At 33.1% G+C, this 14,939-nt stretch overlaps 1 protein-coding gene across 1 annotated transcript in view; it reads left to right on the forward strand.

Moving 5' to 3' along the window:
* Positions 1-14,939, forward strand: part of LOC141539577 (cation channel sperm-associated auxiliary subunit epsilon-like) — a 195,247-nt gene that overhangs the window by 108,196 nt on the left and 72,112 nt on the right. The window contains 1 exon segment of the mRNA XM_074262549.1: positions 4,594-5,077. Within this exon segment, the coding sequence (XP_074118650.1) occupies positions 4,594-5,077 (484 nt within the window).

A 14,939-nucleotide genomic window follows, 5' to 3' on the forward strand; every position in this document is an offset into this window, starting at 1 on the left:
TTTGAGAAGCTACGTCAGTGGCCTGAGCTTCAGTTTCCTCATCTGTAAAATGAACTGGAAAAGAAAATGCCAAACAATTTTAGTATCTTTGCCAAAAAAAAATCCCAAATGGTGTCACAAAGAATTAAACATGATTGAAATGACTAAAGGATAACAAAAAGGTTTCAATATTTCTGAAGGAAAATTAGCCCAACCCATGTAGTAGGACATCTACCACAGATGTTAGAATGCTTCTTAGTTTCTAGGCAACTGATTTGGTTAGCAACTCTAATACTGAAAATCAAAATGCAAAACCTTTGTAAAAGTCCTTTGTAGATCCATCAACTATCCCACAAATTGATCTTTCTCTAGGATTCTTGGCATAAAAGAGAGTGACACAAGAGAGATTCACCTTCCTGTATTAAATTCCAAAGGAAAAAACAAAAAAGGCATCTGAACTATGGGATTGACAAAAGAGTAACTGCTTTATATATCTTACTCTGTATTCCAAGTTTATCAGTTCTCTATGAGGAGATAGTTAACATGCTTCATAATCTGGTATCTGGAATCACAGAATCATTGCATTGATCAGAGGTCTTAAGTCTTTCAAACCTATTTGTCTTTATAATGTTACTGTATAAATAGTTCTCCTGGTTCTGTTCACTTACTCTGCGTTACTTCATATAAGTGATCCTAGATTTGTCTGAAGCCATATGTTCATCTCTGACAAAACAATAGTATCCCATTATAGTTATATATCATCATTTCCACTCCATAATTAATGACTACCATCTTAGCTTTCAAATTTTTACCACAAAAATGTGCTATAAATATTTTTGTACTATGGTTCCTTTTCTTCTTTTATCTCTCTGGATATTTACACCAAGTAGTGGTACTGATGCAGAGTTTAGTGTCTTCTAATGACAGTTCCAAATTGCTTTCCAAAAATGACTGGACACAATAATATATTAATTTTCTTATTTTTTTCCACAGCCCCTCAAATATTTGTTATTTTCCTTTTTACCAGTTTTGTCAATCTGATGGGTAAAGATGGAACCTCATAGTAACTTTTATTTGCTTTCTCTGTCAGTGATTTGAAGTCATTTTCATATGGCTATTGATAGTTCTTCCTTTGAAAACTGTCTTTTCATATCTTCTAATAATTTATTAATATGGATCTGCCTCAAGTTTCTCTGTTCTAATCTCATCTTCTATTCAGCTTTGAAGGTGATTTTTCTAATATATAGATCTGACCAGTCATCTGTCTCTGTCAAATTGTCTCTGTCAAGTGGCTCCTTAATACTCCTGAGATCAAATATAAACTCCTCTATTTGACCAAGTTATTGAGAACTTGATCTGTTCCTATTTTCCAGTTTTCTTATACTTTATTCTTTTTCAAATACTCCATAGTCCAGCAGTAGTGATCTATTTTCAATTCCTCTCTCCATGTCTTTCTTTCCTCTTTACTTCTTTTCTTCTTTCTTTCTTTGCTTCTCTCTCTCTCTCATTCATTCTCTCTCTCTCTCTCTCTCTCTCTCTCTCTCTCTCTCTCTCTCTCTCTCTCTCTCTCTCTCTCTCTCACACACACACACACACACACACACACACACACACACACACACACAGCTAGGCAATGTTAAGTATGTGAGGGCATATTTAAACTCAGGTTCTCCTGACTTCAGGGCTAGTGTTCTATCCACTGTGCCACCTAGCTTCCCCTCTCCATGTCTTTTCATTAATTAGACCCCATATTTAGAATACTGACTCATCTCTATCTCTTAGTTTATATTCCTTCAAAACTCATATCAAAGTCCACCTCTACTCACTTTTCCTGGTTCCAATACCACTCTACCCCAACTGCTAATGCCTTCCCTGAGTGCTTGTCTTTTTGCCTTTCTTTTGTCAGCATTTATCACATAACTTAAATAGATGCTCATTGAGTAGATCTTTTCTTGGGTATCCTCCATACCAAATAATAACTTATCTTAATGATAATTTCATCATTCAAAAGGAAAGAAGATGAATATAAAAGAACTTTTATAATTTGCTTGAAGTGGATGCGATTATAATAACCCAACCACCAGGAGAAAGCAGAGCACTCAATTATTCTTTTTTCATATTCTTGGTCAAAGAAGTAAGGCAAGAAATTATGTGCCTATTATGTACCAATCACAGTTCTAAGATTTACAAATATTATTTCATTTGATTCTCACCAAAACTATAGAAAAGAGTCTTAAGAGTTTTAGTTAAAATGACTGAATAAAATGGTTAACAGGGAGTTGACACTCCAAATAAGGTAAGGTTTTGTAAAGCAGCATCCCTTCAGATTGCCTTTGATGAATTCAAGTTACCTCTATTCTCAATTTACCTCAAGAACTGGCAGATGCATTTGCTGATATTTTGTAAGTAATACATTTTATAGAACAAGGGATTTAAGGAAGAGGAAGAGAACAAAGTTAATTATGAGCTACTGAATTTTGAATCCTCAGAAATTCTAAAATGTATCATTAACAAGAAGATTGTCAAACATCAGAAAAGGAGGTGTTCTTAAAACAGGCAAGAATAGCAAAGTTGACATATGAAAGAGAATAATCTGGATTCCTCCAAACCAATTTTCTTTTCTCCTTTTTTTTATTATAGTTTTTATTTACTACCAAAATAAAATATGCATGGGTAATTTTACAGCATTGACAATTGCCAAACCTTTTGTTCCAATATTTCCCTTCCTCCCCACCCCAGATGGCAGGTTGACCAATACATGTTAAATATGTTGAAGTATAAATTAAGTACAATATATGTATACTTGTCCAGACAGTTGTTTTGCTGTACAAAAAGAATAGGACTTTGAGATAGTATACAATTAGCCTGGGAAGGAAATAAAAAATGTAGGTGGACAAAAATAGAGGGATTGGGAATTTTATGTAGCGCAAACCAATTTTCTAATTATCTTTTTAGTCCTAGAGAGCAAAACTGGGAGATAAAGGTAGACACTGTATAAAAAATAAATTGAATTGATAATCAGGAAAAATTTCCTAACCATTAGAGTGGTTCAAAAGTAGAACGGATTGATTTAGGAAATACTAAATTCCACTTCATTAGAAATCTTCAGATAGAAGTTAGATAACAGCTTGTTGAGTAAATTGCAATGAAAAAATTTTTTTCAGGCATAAGTTGAACTAGATTGCTACTAATGACCCATTTTACTCCAAATTTTGTGATTATTTCTCTGTGGTTTGGTTGTTCCCTGTTAAGAGGCTCAGATTCTATAATGTGTGTGCTCTTGCTCTAAAGGCAGCTTGTTGATGCCATGGATAGAGCACTAGTCAGGAGTCAGGAAAATCTGAGTTCAAATACAGCCTCATTCTCTTACTGTGTGGCTCTGAGCAAATCATTTAACTTGTGTTTACCTCAGTTTTCTTAATCAGAAAGTGAATTTTATAACAGCAACTACAGGATTATTGTGACAAGGAAGAAAGATTATATTTGTGCACATAGTAGATACCATATAAATTCACATTTCTTTCTCCTGACATCTGCCACAAGGTTATTAATAGTCTTCTGAGTTATTTTCTACATTTTACCATTGTCAGCAGGGAGAGTGGGGAGATATTTAAGGATCTTAAAACTGGAGCTCATAAAACACTTTATAATAGACAATTTTAACCATTTTTGTATTATAGACCCCTTGGACAGTCTGATGAAACCTATGAGTCCCTTCTTAGGATGATGCTTTTAAATGCATAAAATATGTAGTACTACAAAGCAAACTACTTATATTAAAATATAGTTATGAAAATATCAAAAGTCCCAAGTTCTTAGGCCATTTTCCCCTTCCTCCAGCTCTCCCTCTCCCATCTAGTCACAGACTCCTGGTTATGAATCTCTATACTATATATAACCTCTGGCTATTAATCTGGAAGGATGAAACCCTTATTCCTGACTCCTAGGATGAGGAAATGAAAATTTTTTTCCTTTACTATCCTCATAAAGTTGTTCTGTAGAGTTCTGGTCTTTATATACTAAGCTAAGCAGCCATCTATTGTATTTTAGATTTTAGAAACTCCCTTACTTCTATTTTACTTCTCCCTTTGGGCCTATCTTCCCTATCTGTTTTGCTTAAGTGAACTCAGTATTCCATTATTAACATAGGCCATTCTATGTGAAATATGTTTTTCTGCCTTAGTGATTTACAGGGGGTCTATTATATTGTAAAAGTGGCCATGCTTTCCTAATCTTCAAACCTCCATGTTGCCCCTAGCTCAGGAATTCTTTTAGGCTTATCTTCTTGCACTGCTCAGATCCATGCCCTACAATAACCATCCCACCAAATTCCCATTTCCAGGATTCTCTCATTCCCAGTTCCTTAGTATGATATTGATCATAACTGTGCTTCATTGCCAATTAGTAAAAGAACTTTTCTGCAACTTCTCCCTCACTCTTTCATTAGTCTGTCTGGTTCTCTACTGAAGCAGTTACTTAAATAATTCAAAATGTAGACCATAATAATTATTAAAAGAATTTTAAACTCATAATAGATTAAAATTTAGAGAACTACTTAATTACAACAATATTTAAAATCTATTACTGTGATCATTATTTTTAATTTTGTTGCAGGAAGGAGTAGAATTAAGTGAAATAATATTGTGGACAAAAAACGAAGTCTTTCTTGGATATGCTGGCTTAAAATTTTTTAAATTAATACGCCTTGAAGAGCTTGTGGAAATTCTGGACCTTAATGAAGAACTCATAAATTCATTTACTATACACCGTGCAACTTACACCTCAGACCCAACTGGAATTGCTGTGTTCTTAGTTCACCCTATAATAGGAACTCAATCCAGTATGATGCATTTAGCGTTCTATAATGAAAATACATTTAAGTGGGAACTACAAGACTTTGTACTGTATTTCCCTCAGGATCAAAAATTGAATGCACTATTCCTATATTCAGCAATGCCAAATTTTGTAATATGGGATGCCAAGACAGTCTACTATAGTTACAACAAGTATTCAAAAAATGGATATATGCTGTCACCTCTTGGATATCAAGACCTAACAACTTTTGCAAACAATAGCTACATTCACCAAGTTTTTATAGGTTAAGTATTTTAATCTTGGGGGAAGATGTGAATTAATGGTTCTATTAGGTAAATCCTAAAGCCTTTTTTATGAAGATGTCATCATTTTTCAAGGTAAATACTATATTTCGTGACATCCAAAATTTCAGTGAAGTTGATATTTTCTCAGTTTTAAAATATAATTAAAAGTGTATAATGTAAGCTCATGCTACATATAATGGTAAATTGAAATTCATGGAAATTGGTTACTTTTTAAAATCAGACATTTCTATCAGCCATCAATCAACACATTCATTTAGCACCTGCTATGTAGTAAAGACTTTGCCTCCATGTAGCCCCTAATCTGGGAAATAAGATTAAAAAAACACATACAAATTCATTGCTAGTTATAACTTATTTAATGTTTGTAAGTTTTGTTCCCCCCTCCCCCAGGCTGAGGTTAAGTGACTTGCCCAGGGTCACACCGTTTGTAAGTTTTTTTTCCTCTCAAACTTGCCATTTTACAGATGAGAACACTGAGACATAAAGGTTCAGTGGCATGCCAAGGTAATAAAAACAGTAAATTTCAAAGCAGGATCTCTCCTAATCACATCAAGTACTTATAATATCATACCACTTTTTGTTAGAACACAAGAATAAATGTCGTAAGTATTAAAATGAGTGTTAGAGATAAATGCCAAACAAGTTCAAATGAGGGAAATTATTATAGTTTAAAAGTGGTCAGATAAAGCTCATGGAGTATTAGGATTTGTGTAATGTAATGGCATTCAGACTCTGACTCTGACCTTAAGAAGCAAACAAAAGATCTCAGACCAAAAAGATACTTTTTCGTATTGTTCATTATGCAATAATTCTTTCCAGGAAGCCAACATGATTCAATTTGGCAAAATACTCAAAATTCCATTCAGTAATGGAGACTTCTAACTCTCTATTTAAAATTTGTCTCCTAATGTAGCTTCAGACTTAGAACTCATACAACTGGCTACATTCTAAACAATGTCTAGAATGTGATGGCTTTTTGTCATGCATGATTTTGCCATGGTTTTGGCATTGAGAGAATAGGATCTAGTTCAAACCAGGTCCTTACCAAGGGAATTGGACTGGGCAGGCCATTTGAGTCAATATAATGTAATGTCAATAGAATAGAAAAAAATCCAAAAACAACTAGCAAGCCTAGAATCAGGAGCTTGAATTCGGTGACAAGAAATACAGGTTTCAGCTCTCAGACCAACTCACTCACACACAGTTTCTAGGTTCTCTTGGATTGTCCACTACTTTCTACTCTCAAACCTTTTATTTTCCTATGTTCTAGGATCTCAGAAATAGACCATTAAGATAAAGTATTTGTCTAGTCTCTGTTCTCATTGTTCCTAAATACCAGAATCATGCTGTGGGAATGCTCATTAAGGGACTGGATGCTCAGTCTTAGAATTCTTAGAATTCTTATCTCTGCTCACCACCTTAACTGTTCAATTTTTCTTTGTAATCATAAGTCAAGGTTCATCCCTGCATCTTTCTAACATACATAGAAAGGGCCACAGTATTTAATAATATGTCTGGAAGGTTTTTGTTGTTGTTGTTGTTGTTGTTGTTGTTGTTGCTTTGTTTTTTGTTGTTGTTGTTGTTTTTTGTTTTGTTTTGTTTTTTTACAATGGCTCTGTAGTGGCCGGAGTGGAATAGGAATGCCTTTTTATAGATAGCAGCATACAATTGCTTTTTGAATTGTAGTTGCTCCATCTCTGCTTTTTTCATTTCATTCTGGTCTGTAGCCTACTTGCTAATATTTTACTTTAATGCTATTTTAAGCTTACTTAATAATTAAAATTATTGTCTCAGTTGGATTCTGAGAAGATGACAGAATAAGGTAGGAAATTATCTGGCTCTCCCAAATTCCCCCACAAACTTGAAGCCTCAAAATGAGTGGCAAGAAATTAAAGTCAGAGCTATTAAAAACAATTGTAACAGTAGGGGCAAGTGGCCCAACTCCTGACACAAAGTTAAGACACACTCAGACAAAAAATAAGACTTTTTTTTTAATGAGTTAAGCTAAAGAGAATTTAACCATGAATAGCCAAAATGGTGAAAGATTTAAGTTCAAACTCCATAGGCAGTGAAGTCAGAATAGTTACTTCTACTAAGAAAAATATAAAAGGGTCATTCATAAGTTTCCCCCCCAAAAATAACTTAAATAAGATTGTCAAAAATAAATGATAGGTTGAGGAAAAATTAAGGAAATTAATTTAAAATTTTAATTAATTAGAAAAGTAATACAAGAAAAGAACATTGTTGAGAAGAAATTCAACCAATTGGAAAAAGAAAAAAAATTTACATAACTTCTTAAAAATTACAATTGGTCAAAGGAAAGTTCATGACTTCATAAGACATGAAGAAATAATAAAATCAAAAGAATGAAAAAATAAGAGAATGTGAAACATCTCATTAGGAAAAAAAAAAAAACAGATCAAGGAGAAACAATATAAGAATTGTTGAAATGCCTGAAAGTTTTCATCAAAAAGGAGTCTATACTATATTTTAATTAATTTCTTTTTTCTTTTTAAAACTATTTTTCTTTTCAATATTATTTTTATTTTTCCAATTCTATGTAAAGATAGTTTTCAATATTCATTGATGGATTAATTTCTTTTTTCAAATAGGGTTATTTTAAGTATTTTATTTCTAATTCTGTTAATTTGGGCAACTTACACTTTTGTAAATCTTCATCCATTTCAATTACATCATCAGATTTATCAGTATACAGTTGGGCAAAGTTCCTAATTATTATTTTCATTTTCTCTTCATTGGTAGTAAATTCACCCTTTTCATTTTTGATACCATTAATTTGGATTTTTTTCTTTCCTGTTTCTAGTCAAATTAGCTAAAGTTTTATCTATTTTGTTGGGTTTTTTAAAAAAAACAAACAAACTTAGTTTTACTTATTAGTTCAATAGTTTTCTTACTTTCAACTTTATTAATCTCTCCTACAAGTTTGAGAATTTCTAATTTGGTATTTAATTGGGCATTTTTAGTTTGTTCTTTGTCTAGCTTATTCAGTTTTTTATTTATGGATTAACGTTCCATTGACCTTCTCTTTATTTTATTCATATGAGAATATAGAATTTCCTCTAATAACTGCTTTGATTGAATACCATAATTTTTGAAATATTGTCTCATTATTGTGATTCTCTAGGGTGAAATTATTGATCATTTCTATCTTTTCTCATTTGACCAACCACGATTAGACTATTTGGCTTCCAATTAATTTTTTATTGATTTAGCATTATTTCCAAGGGAAAGTGGGGAGAACTAAGACAACTTCATGGCTTCTCTTCCACTATATTGACTTTACCTTCCCCAGAAGTTCTAGAGCTAGAGAGTAAAATAGAAATTGGAATAAATCACCAATCATCATCTGAAAGAGATCCCAAGATGAAAATTCATAGGAATATTATAGCTAAGTTTTGAAACTCCCAGGTCAAGAAAAAAATAACTAGAAAAGCAACTAGAAACAATTTAAAAACTGTTGAGGTACATTCAGGATAACACAAGATTTAGCAGTTTCTATATTAGAAAACCAAACAACATGGAACATATTTTAAAAAACAAGAGATGCTGGATTTGTAACCAAGAATAACTTAACCAGTAAAGTTGAATGTAATTATGCATAGAAAACCCCCCAGATATTTAATAAATTAAGTCTTTCAGGTGTTTAGGAGGAAAAGATCAGAACTGAATGCAAAATCTGACCTTAATAAAGTTGTAAGTAAGAAAACTATTGAACTAATAAGTAAAACTAAGTTGTTTTTTTTTTTTTTTAAAAGAATGAGGTCAGATTTTGCATTCAGGTCTGATCTTTTCCTCCTAAACTCCTGAAAGACTATAAGAATGAGGAGAAACACAAGAGATTAAATATTAAAGATCAATTATAAAGAACTTGATAAAGTCAAAATCTTTAATTTTTACAAGGAAACATGTTATCTGTAATAATTAAGAATGTTATCATTACTAGGGTAGTTTTAAAGAACATATATAGAGATTGCATTAAGTATGACAGGATGCTTCTAAAATGAGTAGAGACAAGTAAATGGAGTTATTTTAAACAATATGACTGGAAGAACTGTTACAGTGGAGGGCAAGAAGGGGTGAAGGAATAATAGTAGAGCCTTATTCTCATTAGTAGCAGGATAAAGAAGGAATAGCATGTACATTTTAGAAGGGTATAAAAGTCTTAAAGAGAAATAGGAAAGAGAGAGACAAGGATAAAGGAGGGACTCTTAGAAGAATGGGTAGATTAATAGAAGGACAAGGGGACAGAGAAGGGGGAGGGATGGTCTCAAATAGATGTTAGAGAATGAATATGTTAAAAAAAAGAGGGAGGAAAAGGTAAACAGTTGTTATGGGCCAGAACTCTTTAACTTGAAACAAAGGATACTTACAAGGTACTAAGTGGAATTGAGGAGACAATGGTTATCTAGTTTAGCATGGTTCAGTATGATTGATTTAATCTTATGACAAATAATGGGTTCCTAGTGATATAATGATTGGTTTATACTCAGCGTAGATCATATAAGCTAGGAGCCTCAGCTAGGTTGATTTGGAAAGATTCAGAAGGCAGAGAGGACAGGCGAGATCTCATGCTCTGGGAACCAAGGAGAGAGATAGGTCTCTAAGAAAGCTAACTGGGCCCCAGGAAAGGAGACAAGACTTTGAAAGAGATAATAAAGGATTTGGGCTTTTAACACCTGGCTAGTTTCATGGTGATTACTGAACTGAAATGAAGGCTGTTCTCAGAGACCCCAAGAAAACTGAACCAAGAGAACATTACATTTTGGCACCTGAATAAGGATCAAGAACCTTCATCTGTGACCCAGAAATTAGAGTCCAAGAAGGAAACTTTGTAAAGGGCTAAAGTAGTGTTCCAGTTAAAATGGTACAAATGTTTAGAAAGGCGATTTCTCCACAAGGAAAATTTGTTGAAAGCTTGGTTAAACTAATAAAAAACCAAGGATTGGTTGTAACTTGGGAGCAGATCATTCTACTATTAGAAACATTACAATAATCTCCTTGGTTTTTAAAGGAATTAGATTCAGTTGAGTGGAAAGTAGTAGGAGAGCTACTGTGTGAATATTACAATAATAATGGACCTGATTCAATTCCTAAAGAAACACTTTATACATATAACTTAATACAACTGGCTTTAAGAAATTGTATAAGTATTAAAAGAAGAAAAAAGAAGAAAGAGCAGGAGAGGGAGGATCCAGATAAACTAGGTGAAAAAGGATGAAGAATCAGATAAGAATGGAGTTAAGTATAATTCTGAGTGTGGTGCTTCACAGCAGGAGCCTAGGGCATTTCCCCATCCCCTGACCTACCTCCCTCAATTAACCCTTAATGGATGAAGGGAGAAGGAGGAGGAGGGGAAGGGGCAGTGACACAATCAGCATCACCTTTGAAGCAGCCTGTGACAAGATTACAAAAAGCATTAATTAAAGCTAAAAATGAAGGACAAGTTATATCTGATTTTAAAAAAGCATACCCTGTGATTGAAGAATTTGATTCTTCAGGTCAGCAAAGGAGAAAATACACTTTTGATCTGGAAAAAATCAAAGATTTTAAAAAGGCTTGCACTCTTTATGGATCTACATCATCTTACATTAAGATGATATTAGAGAATTTGGCTTATGACATCTTAACCCCTAGTAATTGGAAATCTATAGCAAGGACATGTTTAGAACCTGGACAAAACTTGTTGTGGCTCTTGGAGTATAGTAAACTATGCAGGGTACAAGCCCAACAAAATAGGCAAGCTGGAGTTAATGTACAAATCACCTTTGATTAACTAGCAGGTGAAGGTCAGTATGCATACAATTTAGCACAGATTAATTACCCCATAGCAATATATGAGCAAATTGCTGCTACTATCAAAGCATGGGGCTCCCTCCCAGGAAAAAATGGAGGGGAAGCCTTCACAAAAACAGAGCATGGTCCCATGAATCTTTTACTGATTTTGTGGCATGTTTGCAAACAGCTGTCATAAGAACCACTGGAGAAAATGCAGCTACAAAAATTGTAAGACGACAAGCTAAGGAAAATGTTAATGAGGTTTGCAGAAGAATTATATGGGGACTACACAAAGATGCTCCTTTAGAGGAGATCATAAGGCGCTGTGCCACAGTGGGCACAAATACTTATTAAACCCAGGTTATGATGCAAATTATGGGAAGACAGGGAGTTCCAGAGAAACTCGTCAATGCTTTCAGTGTGGGAAAGTTGGGCATCTGAGAGTTGGGCATAAGAGATAAGAGTGAGAAGACTGGGTGAGAGAAGACCTAAAACCTTATGTACAAAATGCAATTGAGGCTTCCACTGGGCCTCAAAATATAGATTGATCCCAGGAAAATGAGAGGCAGAGCCCAGCTCCAAAACCTCAAACTAAAAACAGGTGGGGCATGATGGCAGCTCAGTTTACACCTAGACAGTCTTTAGAAGTTCAATACTTTAATATGATCAATCAACCAAAAATCAATCAGATGGCAGAAAGGGATTACAATAATTGGGGAGAATACAGGCTTTTTAACCCAACAGAATGGCAGTGTCCAGTGCAAGCAGCTCCACTATCTTTAAATAATCACCAGGTGATGTGGAGAGAAAGTGGTAAATATAAGGGACTAGATAGGTTAACTGTTTGGGGAAAAGGGTTTGCTTGTATTTCTACAGAAGGAGAAGGAATCAGATGGATGCCAACAAGCATCTGGAGAGAGATTGAAAAAGAGAAAAAAATTTCAAAACAAAGGAGGAAACCTAAAGAAACATCTCTCACTGAAAGAGCATGGCTGATAATGAGATTGTTACAGAATTTCAAAACCAGCAGGAATCACTGGATTTCCTGAGATGAAAATTTGTTAATAAGACAGTTACAGAAATGTAAAACCAGTAGGAATCATTGGATTCTCTGAGACAAGATGAGACTGATACAGGACTTCAAAATCTGTAAGAATCATTGGATTCTCTAATATATCATCATGTATTAGACTATTTCAAGACTTCAAAACTTGCAGGACTCATTGGATTCCCTGCACACATGAAGTAATGGACAATAGATTGGTTTTGGACTATTTCTAGGACTTATGGACATGTATAATGTGTATTTGTTACATTGCTACTATTCTGTGTTACTATGTGCTTATGTAATTATGTGTAATACCTCCCATGTTGATATTGTGTATACCTGTTTCAAGTGAGACTCTTCAGAAACCCGCTAATCTGATTTGATTTCCCATTTTCCTTTGGTGCTTTCATCTCCCTTCCTGAGATGTCAGGGAGGGCATGATCATCTCCTTTTATGGTGTTTTCACCCCTTTTTTGAGGAGTCCGGGAAGGCGTGATCACCTCCTTTTTTGGGATTCTCACCTCCTTGAGAAGTCAGGGAGAGCATGACCCCCATGTTCTAAAAACAAAGAAACTGGGAGATATTATGGGCAAGAACTCTGAACTGGAAACAAAGGATGCTTACAAGGTACTAAGTGGAATTGAGGAGACAATAGTTATCTAGTTTAGCATTATGATTGATTTAATCTTACAACAAATGATTTCATAGTGATATAATGATTGGTTTATATTCAGTGTAGAGCATATAAGCTAGGAGCCTCAACTAGGTTGATTTGGAGAGATTCAGAGAGCAGAGAAGATAGGCAGGAGCTCATGCTCATGGAACCAAGGAGAGAGATAGGCCTGTAAGAAAGTTAACCAGGCCCCAGGAAAGGAGACAAGACTTTGAAAGAGATAATAAAGGATTTGGGCTTTAACACCTGGCTAGTTTCATGGTGATTACTGAACTGAAACGAAGGCTGCTTGAGACCCCCAAGAAAACCGAACCAAGAGAACATTACAAACAATGAGGGGAAATAAGATGGAGGCATCAAAAGTTTGAATATAAATATGAACTCACCCATAAAATGGAAACAGCAGAATGAATTAAAAACTAAAATCCAACTATATGTTTTATAATTAAAAAAACCATAAATACAAACAGTAAAAATAAAACATTAAAGTAGAATGTATTATACTTTTCCAGATGCAAAAAGTATGGGTCATCTCAGACAAAGTGAAAGCTAAAATAAGTTTAAAATAGATAAAAAGGGAAGCTCATATGATAAAAGGTGACATGAATTATGAACTAATCCATATAAAACCTATTTTCAACAAATACTGTAGCATCCAGATTTTTTTAAAATAGAAAAACAAAGACAACAAAAATATAATAGTGGGGGGGTTTCAAACTACTCTTCTCAGAACTAAATCCAAAAAATAAGTAGATGAATAGCCTTTTACATAAGCTATCTGGAGAGAACTGAATAGGACTAGAAAAATATATATATATATGTATATATATATATATATATATATATATATATATATATATATATCTTTTTGTCAGTGATATACAGTGCTTTTGCAAAAACTGACCATATGTAAGGGCAAAAAAAGGGCATAGTTACATGCAGAAAAAACATATTAAATACATTCTTTTCAGATCACATGATAAAATTTAATAAGGTTCTGTGAAACCACAGTTTAAAAATTAATTGGACAAGAATACTCCAAAAATAAGTAGATTCAAGCATGTCACAGAAACAATTTTGTTAGAGAATGACAATAATGAACCAATATATCAAAACCTCTGAGATACAATAAAAACCAGTTAAAATATGTTAGCTTTATGAAAAAGTAATCATTGATGATTGAAAATTAATTTAATTGAAAATTAAACCAAATATCTAGTATCAAAAATGGAAAGGGTGAATATACTAGTGATGAAAATGAAATCAAAGTTCTTATATGGAGTTATTTTGCCCAATTGCATGCTAATTAACAATGTAAACCAAATGGAAGAATACTTACAAAATAATAAACTGACTAAATTAACAAAAAATAGAATTATCCAAATAAACTATTTTAGAAAAGAGATTGAATAGACTGTAAATGAGCCTTCTAAGAAAAAAGCATCTGGATCAGATGAATTTTCAATAAAATTTTACCAAACATTTTAAAACTTAACTAATTCTATGGCTAAACAAATTATTTGTTGTAATAGACAAAAGGACTTCTCCCAAATTCCTTATATGAAATAAATATGGTGCTGATTTCCTATATCAGTAAGACAAAAATTATAAACCAATTTCACCAATATGGATGCAAAAATTAAAACACTTGCTAGGAGATTACAACAACATATCACAAAGAGTATATATACATTGTAAACCAAGAGGGCTTATTTCAAGAATACAAAGAAAAACTAATAACATAATTCATTATGTCATTAAGAAAAATAATAAATCATGATTTTATCAATAGATGCAGTAAAAACTTTTCACAAATTACAATTTATTCCAATTAAAAACATTTGAAAGCATAGATATAAATGAATTTTCCTTAGAATAATAATAATCATCTGCCAAAAATCACCAGCAGGCATTATTTGTAGTTAAGCTAAAAGCCTTCCCAATAAGATTAGGATTAAAACAAGGATGTTCATTATCACAAATATTCAATAGTGTGCTAGAAATGAAAACAAAAAATGAAGAAAGCAAAGTTGAAGAATTAGAATCAATGAGGTAAAAACCTATCCCTTTTTTGCAGACAATATGCTGATATATTTGGAACTAAAAAACCTAGTTGAAACAATTTTAGCAAAGAAGTAGGATATAAAATAAAACCACATAAATCATTAGCATTTTGATGTATTATCAACAAAACCCAGCAAAAAGAGACAGTAAAAGATACCTCATTTAAAATAACCATAGATTGCATAAAATACTGGGAATTATACTTGCTAAAACAAACCCAGGAACTACAGGAACATAATTTATATTTATGTAAATTAAA

This window comes from Sminthopsis crassicaudata, chromosome 4 (genome assembly GCF_048593235.1).
Source record: "Sminthopsis crassicaudata isolate SCR6 chromosome 4, ASM4859323v1, whole genome shotgun sequence".
Classification (NCBI taxonomy): domain Eukaryota; kingdom Metazoa; phylum Chordata; class Mammalia; order Dasyuromorphia; family Dasyuridae; genus Sminthopsis; species Sminthopsis crassicaudata.